The sequence below is a fragment of the Theobroma cacao genome, chromosome 1, assembly GCF_000208745.1.
Source record: "Theobroma cacao cultivar B97-61/B2 chromosome 1, Criollo_cocoa_genome_V2, whole genome shotgun sequence".
Lineage (NCBI taxonomy): Eukaryota > Viridiplantae > Streptophyta > Magnoliopsida > Malvales > Malvaceae > Theobroma > Theobroma cacao.
This window is the reverse complement of record NC_030850.1, coordinates 30,825,650-30,840,157: the sequence shown is the minus strand read 5'-3', so window position 1 is coordinate 30,840,157 and position 14,508 is coordinate 30,825,650. Positions and strand designations below refer to the sequence as shown.

At 35.4% G+C, this 14,508-nt stretch overlaps 1 protein-coding gene and 1 pseudogene across 1 annotated transcript; both read left to right on the top strand.

Annotated features, from left to right (window-relative positions):
* LOC18613509 lies at positions 1,053–4,705 on the top strand (annotated as a pseudogene).
* Positions 9,655–14,297, top strand: LOC18613508 (potassium transporter 5). The gene is made up of 8 exons (XM_007050777.2): positions 9,655–9,994; positions 10,077–10,302; positions 11,619–11,867; positions 11,952–12,002; positions 12,119–12,379; positions 12,473–12,640; positions 12,738–12,992; positions 13,151–14,297. Exons 1-8 carry the CDS (start codon positions 9,827–9,829, stop codon positions 14,113–14,115), a joined length of 2,343 nt encoding a protein of 780 aa, XP_007050839.2. The 5' UTR covers positions 9,655–9,826; the 3' UTR covers positions 14,116–14,297.

The window sequence follows — 14,508 nt, the reverse complement described above, 5'->3', positions numbered from 1 at the left end:
TCAAGCTTATTCCAAGCTTGCTTTGTTGTTTCACACCCCATTATTCTGCTAAAGATAGATTTTGACACTGTTGAATGCAAAGAGGATAAGGCTCCATAATGTTTTGCAATATCTTCTTCATATTGCTTTGCCTATGCTTGTGATGCATTGTCTCTCAATGTTGGTGGTTCATTCTCATTTTCAACCACACTCTAGAGATTGTAGTCTTTTAGAAAGGCCTTCATCTTGATGGGCCAAACTGAATAGTTAGTGCCATCAAAAATTGGTGGAGCTTGGTGAGAAACAGTAGTTGTCATCTGTATCAGGAAGGGTAGCTGCGAATTGGTATTGGAGAGAGTATAAAAGATTGATTTCTAACTTTGTGGTGGTCTAAAGATCGGTTTAAAGCTATGATACCATGATATAAAACAAGAGAAAAAAAAATGAACATTGCAGTACAGAGCAAAGGGACTGTATTATGGAACAAAGAACAGGGATAAAAGCTAGAAAACAGAGTCAATGGAAACAAAGTTGTTTTCCCATCATAATATCAACACTAAATACAACACTTAAATATGAGACGTACATGTAAACACTTGTCAAAAGAATAAAACAAGTGTTTAATGCAAAATTAACTCAAACATGCAAGCTAACACATCACACACATGACAGTTTGCATTTGCTGTTTCAAGTACAACGAAACAAACTGAAATTAAAGTCAAAATACATGTTATTTAAGGCAAGTATTATTTCGATTCAGATCAACCAGTGCTAAATTCAGAATTTTTGAACCTAAAGAAATCCAACGTTTATTTTCTTCTTTTCTCTTTGATTTTCTGACTTTTCCAATTTTTTTCTCGATTGTTTTGGATCTTGCTTTTTCTATCCTTACTTCTTTTTTTCTGTTTTTAATTCAATTACTATTTTTTTTTTCATTTGTTTGGTATCTACACCTCACATCAACCCAATAACACTTGATCGAGCCAACTCCTGCATACTCCCCAACCTCTCTGCGTCTGACACAGAGGGGTTCTTGACATATATATAACAATCCTAGTTTTTAGACTCGAGAAATGTCCAACACTGGTGTCCAGGAAGCTATAGAAGAAAGCCATGTGGAAGTTCCCGAAGACCAACGGGAAGGAATTAACGGTGGCTCATTACAAAAGTTGCGCAGCGGTGATTCCCTGGACCTTGAATCAGGAAAGGTTCCAGGCCGCAACAGCCTTGGCTCCCAGGTCTGCGACTGCGATCCCCTTGCCTCTTTCAGTCTACTTAAATTTGGAAGACAAAAAACTAAAATGTTTGATGTGCTGGTAATATTAGATTCTAACATGGTTGAAATGGTTGAAATGATTTTGGAGGCTTTAAAATGGTCGGTGACCCTGCATCTAGCATTCCAGAGCATTGGCATCGTTTATGGAGATATAGGAACGTCCCCGCTCTATGTCTTTGCTAGCACCTTCAGCAATGGTATAAATCACAGAGATGACATATTGGGGGTTCTTTCTTTGATCTTTTATACCCTCACCCTCATCCCTCTCGTCAAGTACGTTATCATTGTCTTACGAGCCACCCATAACGGCGAAGGTACGTAAGATAATCAAAAACCTCCACCAATACTTCTTTTAGTTACAATTAATTAGCTCCGAATGAAACTATATATATTGTTCTTCATTTTTGTCCTGCTCTATCCTTCCTTTTTTGGTAATTCGTCTCGATTTCATAGTTTTGACTCTGGTGTTGACGTTTTGTTGACATTGCCAAGTATTCTTTTGGACTTTTGGGCACGAGTTAAAACTATTTTACTAGTGAATTACCACCAAAACCCATATAATTAAACACCAACAGAGTGTGTATGCATGAGGGTCTTTGTTGGTTCATTTTCATTTTCTACTATGGACGCTAAAATTGATCTTTTCTTAATACTAAATTATTTTGGGAATTACATAAAAGTTTTATATGGAACGATAGGTATCTTGTTAATACTTGTAATTTATGACATTATTTCATACTACAAAATTGTTTCCATAATTATAATCAGCACGTACCTAAATTCAAGCATGATCCATCTGTCTCTAAAATGAAAAAGCATGACCCATCTCACACGTGTTTACTAGGAGGAACATTTGCCCTGTACTCGCTGATATGCGTACATGTAAGGGTGGGCTTGATGCCGAATCAACAAGCTGAGGATTGTGACGTATCTAATTTCCGACTGGATTTGCCCGGCAAGCACTTAAAACTAGCATCAAGACTCAAGTCCAACTTAGAGGAGCCAATTTTCCAAAATTTTCCTATTATACATTACTATGCTTGGTACTTCCATGGTCATTGGCGACGGTATCCTCACGCCATGCATATCAGGTTTTTACTATTTCTTGTTTGTATATAATTTTAGATTCTATTATCATTAATTATTGAAAGCATTATAACAGAAATTAAAATTTGCTTGTGACAACTTGGCTTGTAGTCTTATCGGCTATGGGAGGCATCAGGAAAGCTACATCTGCCATGACTGAAGGTACATATATATGTTATTTTTCTCTCGGCCATGCAGCACTTCAAGATAAATTAACCTGATTATATGCTAAATTTATCATGTTTAAACATTTATAAAGAAAAAGAGATAAAATTTAGTTCTATCTATACATCCCCAAAAGCCCAGAAAAAGTTAATTCAGAACAAAAGGCAATTCTTTAATGTAAATATATATGCTGCAAACAGATAGGATTTTTTGGATATCAATAGCCATATTGGTCTGCATCTTTATGGTTCAAAGATTTGGAACTGGCAAAGTGGGATATAGCTTCGCTCCCCTAATTTGCATCTGGTTCGCTCTCATAAGTGGAATTGGTGTCTACAACTTCATAAAATATGATCCAACAGTGCTGAAAGCCATAAATCCCAAATACATTGTAGAATACTTTACCAGGAACAAAAAGGATGCTTGGGTTTCTCTTGGTGGCGTAGTTCTAGCCATAACAGGTTTCACTTTTCTGTTCCCTTCTTCAATAAGCTATTTCCCCCATTCTCTCACCCTCTTTTGGCCTAAGAAAAGTTTCTAAAATTTGATACAGGAACGGAGGCACTATTTGCTGATGTTGGCCATTTCACAGTTCAGTCTATTCGAATAAGCATGTGCGCTGTGACCTACCCTGCTCTGATTTTGGCGTATACAGGACAAGCCTCTTTCCTTCGCGAACATGAAAATTCAGTTTCAAATACCTTTTACGAATCGATACCAGGTGAATAGTAAATGTCCATGGACATGAATTTTGTTCTAATTTCCTTTTCTGTGGTGTTAGAGTTGCTACTTGTGATCTATGCAGGCACTTTGTACTGGCCAATGTTTGTGGTGTCCGTGTTGGCTTCGATTATAGCAAGTCAGGCAATGATTTCAGGGACTTTCTCTATAATCCATCAGTCACTCTCCCTAGGGTGTTTCCCTCGCGTTAAAGTTGTGCATACATCTGCCAAGCACGACGGACAAGTTTACATTCCTGAAGTCAACTACTTACTGATGCTGGCTTGTGTCGGGGTCACTGCTGGTTTCAAGACCACTGAAAAGATTGGCCATGCATATGGTAATTCACAAGACTGCTTCCTCAATTTAAGTTTCAACCTCTTCTTAATTCACAATAATTTAATTATTTCTAGATAAATTAGACAAATCTTCTAATAGCTTGAACTTCTTGCATACGGGAATTGCGGTCGTATTTGTTATGACACTTACATCATCCATGCTGGTCCTCATTATGATCATGATATGGAAAACTAACATGGTTTTGGTAATCTCCTATGTTCTTACCATTGGATCTGTAGAACTACTCTATCTGAGTTCAGTTCTCTACAAATTTTCCCAAGGAGGATTCTTGCCACTGGCTTTTGCGGCAGTTCTAATGACTATAATGTATGTCTGGAATGATGTATACCGAAGAAAGTACTATTATGAGCTTGATCACAAGTTTTCTCCTTCAAGATTAAAGGAGATATCTACCAATTCAAACTTCTGCAGAATTCCTGGACTTGCAATGTTTTATTCGGAGCTTGTTCATGGTATTCCACCCATATTTCAACATTATGTGTCAAACGTGCCAGCATTGCATTCGGTTCTTGTTTTTGTCACCATCAAATCACTTCCAATTAACAAAGTTCCAATTGAAGAAAGATTTCTTTTCCAAAGAGTAGAACCAAGGGAGCTTAGTATCTTTTCTTGCGTTGTTAGATGTGGATATAAAGATGTACGATATGAGCAAGAATTCTTTGAGAAGACAGTAGCTAGAAGATTGAAAGAGTTTATCCAAGAAGAAATATTGTCTTCTCAAATACTAAATGAAGAGCAAGTTGAACATGAACAACAGATGGTGCAAAAGGAAATTGAAATAGTAGACAAAGCACTGCAAGCTGGTATTGTCCACTTGATCGGAGAGACTGAGATAATTGCAGGCGAAGGAGCCCATATTGGGAAGAGGGTTTTGATAGACTATGCTTACAATTTCCTGAAAAAAAATTTGAGGCAAAGTGATAAAGTTTTTGACATTCCTCACCAGCGCATGCTTAAAGTTGGCATGACCTATCAGCTTTAGTATAATATAACTTGAAGTGAAATAGGGCATGGACTTCAAAAGGTGGTTACGCCTCAAGTACTTGAAGAAAGCTGAAAATTAATGTATTAAAAAGCCTGACTTTCATTAATTAGTCTAATGGAGGGCGTTATACTTTATAGGATATGATAAAAAACTTTTCATTCCTAGTGCATCCATACTTTGCTCCTTAATTACATGCTTAATTTTTTTTTTTTTGTTGAAAAGCGATCTGTTATAGAAAAGAACAATGACAGAGTGCATTATGATGATTTAAGTCCATAACCTTAGTTAGACAGAAGACTTATTTCAGTTTTGATGACTAACAAAGAACAAACTGATCTAAAACCTCTATACATTTCTTAAAATACTCTTGTTACATGATCATTATCTCTAATCTCAGACCGTTACACTTGGTGATAGCACTCAAATATCTACTAACCCCACAAACCCACCCTCGACCATTCATGCAATGATATTAAAGTATCTAATCTCGATCCATCACACGTAATAAAATGTTTACCTCTCTAACAATCCATCTAATCCTATATTTTTGCTATAAGCACATTGAAATTGAATGCAAATGAGCACATCTTATTTTCATCTTCAATGCTACCCTTTATTCTATCTCTTTATACTTTATACCCTGATTTATAAAGCTGGAGCAACAATAATGATCAAATTGAGCTACAAGAAAAAATAAGAGGCAAAAATGTTCGGTTAGACTTGTTTGGCCATTTAATTTTTAATGAACAAAGAAAATTATTTTGTATAGCTGTCTCGTAATGGCTTAGACTTTAGAATCTTGCCTTCTAGTTCAAGGGCCAGATACTTGTTCAATTCTGTGCAGGCCTAGGCTGCTTCTACTTCTTAATAAATGGGCTTAACCATTCGGGCCCAAGTGACTGACATGTTAAGCCCACCATGAACCAAGATCTTCCATTGAATTTCAATAATAAAAATAAAAACAATAATTTTCCGTTTGTTCAAAAGTTTAGTACTGAAAGCTTTTGTTAAGTATTAATGGCATCCAAATATATATATGTAATCAAATCCACATGTTTCTCATCTCATAGCGGTTTAGCAAAAAATTCAATTATACATAATCCAAAGTGGACAGAAATTATTGGATTCCAAGCATCGTATCCCTTGTACTAACATGACTCAATAATTTTCGTTGCGAAACAAAATACACGCAGATGCCATTTATCCCTTTCTAGTTTCATGTTGGAATATTCTTTGCTTTCCCCCGCATCTTTGCCGCAGTAAATTTGCAGCACACAATCACAATGTCGACCAAGTTTAATTAATTAATCTTTGTTCTAACAAGCACATCTAACGGCTTAGATACCTTCTCTTAGGAGCTAGAAAAAGATTGTGGGATTAATTAGCAGAGAGTTTGTTGGGAAATAATCCATGAACCTACTAACATATAATAAATAAATAAGAGATATATGATCCAAGAAGATTCTAGTTTGTAATGAGAAGACGGCTCAAAAGAATCCAGAATTAGACTGTGGGTTAGTTAAGAGATGAGAATGCAAATGAAGCTAGTTGAAGAAGAGAAGCGACAAGATATATAGAGATGGAAAAAAGTGTGGCAAGCCCGGGTGTTCACTTGGTTTGGTGAGAATGAGGTGAGTGTGAGCATCATCTTTATAGCCGTTTGTGAGATAAACCAGAATCAAATAAAGCCAAAATTAAAAATCCTTGATTATAAGCCAACGATCTATCCTTTGTATTTATATGACTCAGAAGTTTTCGATGCCAACCAAAAACTTACACGTACGCACACAGAATTCTCTTTTGGCTCCTAATATTCGTGTTTTAGCCATGCTAGTATGCTGATCTCAATTTGTCTAAACAGTTTATTTGATTAAACCCAACGCTTCACCTGCACTTTAGAAGGTAACTAGCTACAAAGCAAATCCTAATTAGATAATAGCGCTAGAAATGTTAAAAATGTGCAATTATTGTTTTCAAACTTGAGAAAAATAAATAACTATTGTTGCTTGGATTGTCATTTATTTTTCTTCTTTTTTAATTTTAATACCCATGCTTGTTGCTGATCTAATTGATTAAGAGAGGTCGGAGAATCGATATGGTCTATGAATTACTTTCACCAGTTGATATTGAATTCATTCTGTGAATGTCATTGATTCGTAAAACAAATTTATATATTTTAATACGAAATGATTCTTTAATCGAACATTCGAAAGATCACAAGAAGAATAGATATTGAGGAGAGTGGATGAAGGAGAATGTCACGTCAAACACTTCACAAAGAAGTCAGCATGATGCTTCAATCCCATCCAGAACAAATATGAAAATTTCAAAAATTTATAAATGAGAATGTTACATATTTTATCAAATTAATTTTTTAATAATAAAATGGATACCCAACAAGATTGTAATAGAGATCTCTTTTTTGAATTTTTCTATATCCTCTATTTTCTCTAAGCATTACTAGTGAAGTTCCTTTTTATATATAAAAAATTCACTAAATAAAAGTTAGTCATGTGTAATTTTTTTTTTCTTTTTTAAAACTAAGAATATTGATTGACACATTTAACAAATATTCTTGACCCCCGATCCTCAAATCCTAATCTGCCTCGTTGAGTGAGCCTTTTCTTTTTCTATCTTAAAAAAAAAATGAGAACTCAAACTAAAAACTATAATTTTAAAAAAAAAATCAAGACACATCATGTGGAAATTAAGTAATTTTAGCAAGTATTTGTTAATGACGGTTATTCCTGCGCATAGCGATTCAAATTACTTGCTCAATCATTATTTAGTTATTCAGATCGAATGAGACACAAATTTTAACTTACTTTAAATCACATGTATTGATGATTCCAATCAATTAATAACCATTTTAATATATCAATTATTGAGCAATTTTTATTATTTTCTCATGTCTATGCCAATTGACTAATTGAAGTCCGTTGAAATAGATTAGGGAAAAATCATATATAATAGTTTAATATATAATGATTGCACTTCTTAATTACCTTTTTTTTTGTAATCAATGTGAAAGCTAGCGGTTGTTACAATGCCATAGATGACCAAATAGAGTATTATCATTTAATTAAATTTAATCGTAGGAATATTCCAGATGCCAAGAGACTGATAGGCCATGGAGATATAATTAATCTGGTCGCAGTAGTGATGGGAATTCTTTATTTGCCAAAAAGAAAAAGACCGTGACATGTATTATTGCACCAGTATATATCCTACATGACAGGCTTCGGTTTTGAGGCATATCCACAAATCTTGGTTTAATTTAGTATATATTCTACATAACATATTGACAATGTTGATTCTAGGCTCCTACCTGATCTGGAACTCTAGTGCCTGACCTTTTTCGAGATCTTGCAGGCCCAAAGGCAAATGCATGGAAAGAAACCTCGATTTACACTGGGTTTTGTCTCATCTTAACACTACAGAATAGCTTCATTTGAGCTTCCAAATACTAATAGTATATATGATTCAACATATAATTTCTTAATACTAATAGATTATAGAAATGGCAATTTAATTAGTTCTGTTATGAATTATCTCAGCTTGGCAATTTCAAAAATCTTTCTTTTAGGTATTAAACACGGAATCTACGCGCTTTATATATAAAAATATCATTGTAAAAAAATATTAGTTAATAATCGTGAAAGCATGAAATTGACTGTTTACTAATTTTTAATATTAAAAATTTAAGTATTTTATTCAATTATAAATATAGGAATCATATGAATTTTAATCTCATTACTTCCAATGACAAAATTGAAGTGAAGGTATTCGAGTTTGAATCATATAGAAAACCTAGTGAAGGAAAAAGCGGTAGATTGAGGGAGCTGATAAAGGTCAACTCGATGAAGCGAAACTTTTGACTGCAAGCCTTAAAGATTTCGTGTTTACAACTGCAAGGGAATCGGAATCTCACGTGTATGAGGACAGATGCTGATTAACTAATTATCTTTTTGGTAAACAAGTATAAACTACATCTTTTTTCTTCTTCGTTACTAATAAAAAATTACAAAACTCAGACCTCTTTAAAAGGCGTTTGCAATGATTGGACCACGTGGGCCTGTCCTAGGCTGTGTCGACAAGAATAAGGGCATGGTACCTTCACCAAAACAAACAAAAGAAAGAGATGATACGCGTTCCTAGTTTCCTTCCTATTGGGTGTGGACCCCGAAAGGCCACTCCATAGAGGCAGCATTTCCGTTTTTAACGCGGAAAAAGGCAGACACACACGTCGCACGTGACTTTTCTTCTTCGTCTTCACGTCACTGGAGAGAAAGCATTGGTCTAGATTATTTGTACACTTGTTGAGTAACGACTCATCTATTATAGAATTAGATATCTAATTGCGCCGGAGTGGAGAGACTTGGACTTTTGTAGCTTTGGCGATTGTTATGTAGCAGAAATATTATGCAATGAAGTTGGCCTCTCGGGACATTTGGAAAACGGTCCATTGTCTCATTTTGTTTTTCTTCGTGCTTTTTTCTTGAGCCCAATAATTCATTCTTGGAACAATCGACTCCGGATTCACTCTTAATCCTATATTTCTTATAAAATATATTGGATATACAAATAGAAAGCAAAATTTTTATTATGGCCATCCTGTATCTCTTAATCTGTTCTCAATTTTCAGTGGCAAAGACAAAACATACAAAGTTATGTTTTCTTTTTTCAAACTCATGGCCTTAAAATTTTGTTATGAGGTATTCAAGTCTTGGAATTTGAAGTATTCTTTGCCATCATTTGATCACAAGGGGAACAGAAAAAATTAGGAAATTGGAAAAGCCTAAAATGTAAGTAGGTATTTCAAAAAGTATCCCAAAACTTTGGACACGAACTTATTAGAGTTTTGGTTTAAAAAAAAAAAAAACTTATCAGAGTTTGGAAAGTCAGCTATAAGATAATATAAAAAGGAAAATTAGATCTGAGAATCGTCAAGAAAGTCACCATCGACATATGTAATTCACGTTGGAAAAAAGTGACATTTGCCATGGGCCCTCCCTCTTTTTTGGCCTATAAATCACAGGAATCCTCACATCGAGGAGCTCTTCACAAACCCCCATAGCAGCATAGTCCTTGACTCTCGACCCAATACTTCCATATTCTCAAACCTTTCTGTGTGCGACAGAAAGTAGAGAGAAAGAGAGGAAGGGGCTTGATGCTTTCTTCATCAATTTTATATACATAAATCCAAGTGCTAGTATTAGTTTTTCTTTGTCTGTTTCCTCCTTGGGTCTAGGAAAATGTCCAATAACACTGTTGTCCAGGACTCCATAGAGGAAACTGATCATGACGAAGTTACTCAAGACCAACTCGAGGAAAAGAACCACTCATTTCCAAAGTTGCGCAGTTACGATTCCCTCGACCTGGAATGCGCCAAGGTTCCAGGCCACCATGACCGTGGGTCCCAGGTTTGCAGGAAAACTAAAAAATCTTATATAATAGTAATATTATGTTATTTTCTAATATAGAATTTGTTTCTGAAATCTAAAGGATCTGGAGTGGTCGACGATCTTGAATCTAGCATTCCAAAGCATTGGCATAATATACGGAGATATCGGCACATCGCCTCTCTACGTATATTCCAGTACTTTCGCCAGTGGCATAAATCACAGCGATGACATATTGGGAGTTCTTTCTTTGATCTTCTATACGATCACTCTCATCCCTCTCATCAAATACGTCTTCATCGTCTTACAAGCCAATGATAACGGCGAAGGTAAGATAAGTTCAACAAGCTCTTAATTTTAGATGTCCCTGCTCTCTCTGTTTAATTGTCACTTTTTTGTATTTTTGTTTTTTTTTCGAGTCTCTCTCTTATAGTAGTATTTTTTATTGCTTCGTTGCTATTTGCTATATTTTGAGAGTAGTTGAGACCAAAGGCAACATCAACGCTGTTTCATGCTAGAGGATGATTTAGACAGTGACGATTGGAGTTAGACATTAACGCTGTTTTCTAAATATATTAGTCTCTTGGGGTAGGCAGAAAATGACATACCATAGTTATTTTTCTTCCCTCTTTCTGTTAGTCTTTTGTACCAAAAAGAAAACAGGGGAAGTCTTTTTCCACTATTCAAACCAAATGATCTCTCCCTTAAAGCAAGAAGGAAAAAGGAAAATACGTTCCTCCTCGGCAGGAGGCTCAAATTTCTTTTGAGATCTTGGCTTTTCCAGGCGGTCAAACAGAGAGAGACAGGATTTTGTAAAAGGAAAAAGATCAGGATCAAAGTGTTCAAATTAATTCGTGTCGTACCCTCAACATGCCGCCAACAAGGCTAAAACAAAGAAGAGAGCTAAGTACCAACAAGCCTTGGCCTTTCTCTTCCCAATTCTATATCCATGTTACGTAAAAAGTTTCGACAATTTCTTTTGAAAAAAGCATAGGTTTTGTCAATTATTTCTTCATACTCATAAGTCAATAATTATTTAAACGTTAAAATACCCATATAGACAATAATTAATGTAAATATAAAAAAAGGTGCCAACTTTGACGTTTTTTTTTTTTGTTGGTACCTTAATTGATCCTGAATCAATTTGTTTGGATTTAATCTTTTATTTAAACTATTCTAAGGGTGAAAAATAAAGCAAATATATATCAATCAATATATTTGGAATTTTATTCTCCAGATGCAACCCACATGGGTTGAATCTTGACTGAGTAAGAACTCTTAAGTCTATTTTTCAGTAAGAATAAAGCATCTTGCACTTTCTTAATTAATTCCAAACAAGTATTTAATTTGCATAAGGTAGATAGCAAATTTACTTTTTCAAGGTTACATAATTTAATCATTAAAGAATGTATTTAATTTTCGTCACCAAAATTTTAAAAAAATAATTTTTGTCTTCAACTGAGAGTTTTACTCATTCAACTTTGCATGAATCTACCAACCACCAACACCAAACATTTGGTGAAAAGAATGGTCTTATACGCATTTGCTTTGTGGAACCATATCTTGCATGGGTGAAGACAGAATCATCTTGAAATTAAGATGGTGACAAAGTCAAATGTATCTTACCGAATAATATGTATACCAGGAGGAACATTTGCTCTCTACTCGCTGATATGCCGATACGCAAGGGTGAGTTTGATTCCGAGCCAACAAGCTGAGGATTCTGATGTCTCCAATTTCAAGCTGCAGTTGCCTAGCAATCGTCTTAAACGGGCATCAAAACTCAAGTCCAAGTTAGAGAACAGCAATTTTGCCAAAACGTTCCTCTTGATCATCACAATGCTCGGTACTTCCATGGTCATTGGCGATGGCGTCCTCACTCCTTGCATCTCAGGTTTAATAATTTGTTATATGCTTCCGGGTTCTCTTCCAGAACTGGTTCATCAATTATTTAAAAGCTATCGTTTACAACTTGCAGTTTTGTCAGCCGTGGGAGGCATCAAGGAAGCTAAATCAACTCTGAGTGAAGGTTTTCTGTTTTAATTGCAACACCTCTCTCTCACACACACGTGGAATTGAAAATAAACTGATATGTTTTGGAAACAAAAGGCAAGCAACTCAGTTAAACATATTCGTTGTGAACAGAGACAATTGTCTGGACATCGATAGCTATCTTGATTGGCCTCTTCATGGTTCAGAGATTTGGAACTGACAAAGTGGGCTATACCTTTGCTCCTATAATTTGTGTTTGGTTCACATTCATTGGTGGAATTGGCGTTTACAACTTCTTTAAATTTGATCCAACAGTGGTTAAAGCCATAAATCCTCTGTACATTATAGATTACTTTAGGAGGAACAAAAAGGATGCATGGGTTTCCCTTGGCGGTGTCGTTCTTGCCACAACAGGTTGCAGTTTAATGTCTAGCGCCTTTTTAATTAAATTCGCTCTCCTTCTTGAGAAAGCTTCAAATTTAGTCAACAAGTTACACTTCGATGCAGGAACGGAAGCATTGTTTGCTGATGTTGGCCATTTCACGGTTCGTTCCGTGCAAATAAGCATGTGCACCGTGACCTACCCGGCTTTAGTACTAGCATACGCTGGACAAGCTTCTTTCCTTCGTAAACACGAAAATTTAGTTGCTGATACCTTTTTCAAATCAATACCAGGTGAACAATGAACTTTCGAGGAAATGCAATTTTCTTCTTCTAAATTAACATTTGTTTGATTTCTATATTAATGATAACGTGGCTTGTTATGATGCAGGCCCTCTGTATTGGCCAATGTTTGTGGTGGCAGTGGCGGCTGCAATTATAGCAAGTCAAGCCATGATTTCAGGGACTTTCTCTATAATCCAGCAATCACTCGCCCTAGGGTGTTTCCCTCGAGTGAAAGTTGTCCATACATCCACCAAGTATGAAGGACAAGTTTACATTCCTGAGGTTAATTACCTGCTGATGTTGGCTTGTGTGGGAGTTACTGCTGGTTTCAAGACTACTCGAAGGATCGGCAATGCATACGGTAATCCACAAAACTTTCATATTCTTAATATATATACATATATACATTGTTCAATTTGCAGTGACGCTTACACACATACATATGTATATTCATATTAGTTGATCTGTTAAAAGTTAACCTTAAATATTAAAAAAATAATAAGAAATTACTACGTACAGGAATTGCAGTGGTATTTGTAATGACTCTCACATCATCTTTGGTGGTTCTCATCATGATAATGATATGGAAAACCAACATACTTTTCGCAATTGCCTATGTTCTTATCATTGGTTCTGTGGAGCTACTATATTTGAGTTCAGTTCTATACAAATTTGATCAGGGAGGATACTTGCCATTGGCTTTTGCAGCAGTTTTAATGACTGTGATGTATATTTGGAACAATGTTTATCGAAAAAAGTACTATTATGAGCTTGATCACAAGATTTCTTCTGAAAAGTTGAAGGAGATAACTGTCAACACAAATTTCAGTAGAATTCCTGGGCTTGCCATGTTTTACTCGGAGCTTGTTCATGGTATCCCACCCATCTTCAAGCATTATTTGGCAAATGTATCAGCATTGCACTCGGTCCTTGTTTTCGTCTCTATCAAATCACTACCAATTAGCAAGGTTCCAATTGAAGAAAGATTTCTTTTCCGACGAGTGGAACCAAGAGAGCTTCATATGTTTCGCTGTGTCGTTAGATATGGGTATACAGATGTGCACAATGAGCGAGACACTTTTGAGAAGACTTTACTAGAAAGATTGAAAGAGTATATCAAAGAAGACACTTGGTTAACTCAAAGGCTAGCTAGTAATAGGGCAGCAGCTGGAAAGGATACAGAGTTGGAGGATGGATTTGTCAACAAAGACATTGAACATGAGAACATGGAGCAAGATGGAGAAGGCGAGCAACAAGAGGCAGTGCAGAAAGAAACTGAATTAGTGGACAAAGCGTGGCAAGCTGGTGTTGTTCACTTGGTTGGTGAGAATGAGGTAATTGCAGGCAAAGGAGCTAGTACAGGGAAGAAGATTTTGATAGATTATGCTTACAATTTTATGAAGAAAAATTTGAGGCAAACTGATAAAGTGTTCGAAATTCCTCACAAACGGTTGCTTAAAGTTGGTATGACTTACGAGCTTTAGAACAAGAGATGAAATGTTGGGTGGACTCGAAACAATGGTCGCTATTCAAGAGTTTGTTGGTCTTCTTATAGTCTAAAAGGAGAAAATTAAGAGTAAAAAATGTAATTTACATTGCAAAGAATAAACCGATTGCAGAAGGTACATAGGATGCATGTTGATGGGACAATATTTTTGTTGATAGTAAAAAGTTTTACAGTCTTCTAATGCATATATTCTAATTGTATGTATGCAATAACTTTACGATCGATGGAAATATTATCAATTTGTAAGAAACTCCCAATTTTTAATTAAACTAGTTTTGCTGCACATGAAGAACTTTCTATTATCTTATTAATATTAATAAATTATAAAAAATAATGAACTAAAACAACTTGGCTTACTAATAAAAGAAGT